Source organism: Ichthyophthirius multifiliis (assembly GCF_000220395.1).
Source record: "Ichthyophthirius multifiliis unplaced genomic scaffold scaff_1120509250349, whole genome shotgun sequence".
Classification (NCBI taxonomy): domain Eukaryota; phylum Ciliophora; class Oligohymenophorea; order Hymenostomatida; genus Ichthyophthirius; species Ichthyophthirius multifiliis.
Genome location: NW_004086829.1, coordinates 50,654 through 52,438, shown reverse-complemented (window position 1 = coordinate 52,438; position 1,785 = coordinate 50,654). Strand labels below are relative to the sequence as shown.

Here is a 1,785-nt window from a genome sequence, read left to right as displayed (position 1 = left end):
CTTAAAAATGAAATAAATTAAAGGTTATTATAAATATATAATAATATAAAACGAAAAAACAGTATATTTTTTTAATCTATAATTTTTTTAACATAAAAAATAAATCTTTAGTATTTTTAAATTACTAAATATAATAAATATCTAAAATTTATATATATATATTTTTAAATAACTTTAATTTATTATTTAAATTTTTTTTTAATTAATACATTTTCTTATAAAAAAAAAAATAGTAAATAATTATTCATATATGGATACAATATACTTAAAGATCAAATCTTAGAACAATCATCGCCTTTAAATCCATCAAAACACAAGCATTTTCCTTTTATACATTTTCCTTTAGCTGAACAAGAATTCGGACAACTACTTTCACTATAACAAAACCTAAAGTATTACGGGCAACTAATTTCTACCCCATTAACTTTTAAAACCTATCCATCTTTTTCACATTTATACCACTAATTAAAAGCTTTAAAATACACAAATTTATTATCAAAATCACATTTACTTTCAAAGCAAATTCCTAAATTTTACTTATCTTTTGAAGTCTAGAAGCATCTGGTATTTTTTCCAAAGCTTCCTCCTTCCTATATCCATTTTTTCGCCATATATTTAGACGGATAATTACAATTTTTACCTACACGAGATTTAAAATATCCACAAGAATTCGCCAATTAATCCTCATGACAATTCCCTATACCTACATAATCATAAGTACACTTCAAACCCGTATCACCATCATTTAAATCACAGAATTCCTTTGAATTATAATCACATTTTTGACTTAGAAACTTACACCCTTCCCCATATCCCCATGTAAGTTATTAAGATTAACTCCATTCAACATCATACCAACCAGAAGCATAAAAAATCAATAAAGTAAATTTCGTAAAAACATTATCATATGTAGAACTTCCAGTCATTACCTCATTTCCGAATGTTTTTCTATCCCAGTGTCCTTTCTCAGTACCTTCACCTCCCTTTTATATATATATATATATATATATATATATATATATATATATATATATATATATATATATATATATATATATATATATACAAATTAATAAAAAATAATATATTAACTTCATCTTCTAAAGGAACTCCTTTCATTTATTCACAATTGAAATATTTTTTCGCATATTCAAGAACTGAAGGTGCAATTATATAAAATCTCCCATCTTCGAATTATTTCATAGGATTTTTTTCTCTAATAAACCTCTTAAAATTATGAGGTGAGAATACCAAAGAATGTGTGATTTCATGTAAAGTAGTCCAAATCCATTAATTAATCAAAGTAGGATCCTATACTAATCTATCAATATCTTTTTGAAAATAATACTCATTTATTGCAAAATAACCCACTGTAGGCCTTCCGTTGGGAAATCCAAAGCCTTTTCCTTAAGGACAAATACTCGCATAAGCTATATAATTATTGAAAGGCTCATTTAAAAGTGTTATGTAGAAAATAGAGTCCGCTTCTACACCTTTTTTTATATGTTTTTATGGAATTTTTAATTTGGGAATTCCACAAGTTTTCTTAAGGTAAAAATCATCTATAAAAATTCTACTTTTGAATTTTTGAACTTTCAAGGCTTGCTCAAAATATGCACCAACTGCAGGAATTACTTAAGTTTGGAGAATTTATAATAAATGTCTAGATGTTTTATTATTATTAGAATAATCAAAATGCATTTTAAATGGATACCATTCTTAATCTTCTGAAAATTTAAAAAATGGATCGTAATGTTATATTGGTTGGAAAAGTGAAGTTTCCAT

General features: G+C 24.7%; 1 protein-coding gene across 1 annotated transcript, besides 1 other annotated feature; it reads right to left on the bottom strand. All coding sequences in view use genetic code 6, as the record gives it.

Annotated features, from left to right (window-relative positions):
• Nucleotides 1-399: 399 nt before the first annotated feature.
• Nucleotides 400-1,785, bottom strand: IMG5_067420 (leishmanolysin family protein, putative; the record flags this gene model as incomplete). The annotated part of the gene is made up of 2 exons (XM_004036839.1): nucleotides 400-983; nucleotides 1,093-1,785. Coding segments are annotated over 2 exons (1,277 nt in total), but the record flags the coding sequence as incomplete, so codon positions are not given.
• Nucleotides 988-1,065: a microsatellite.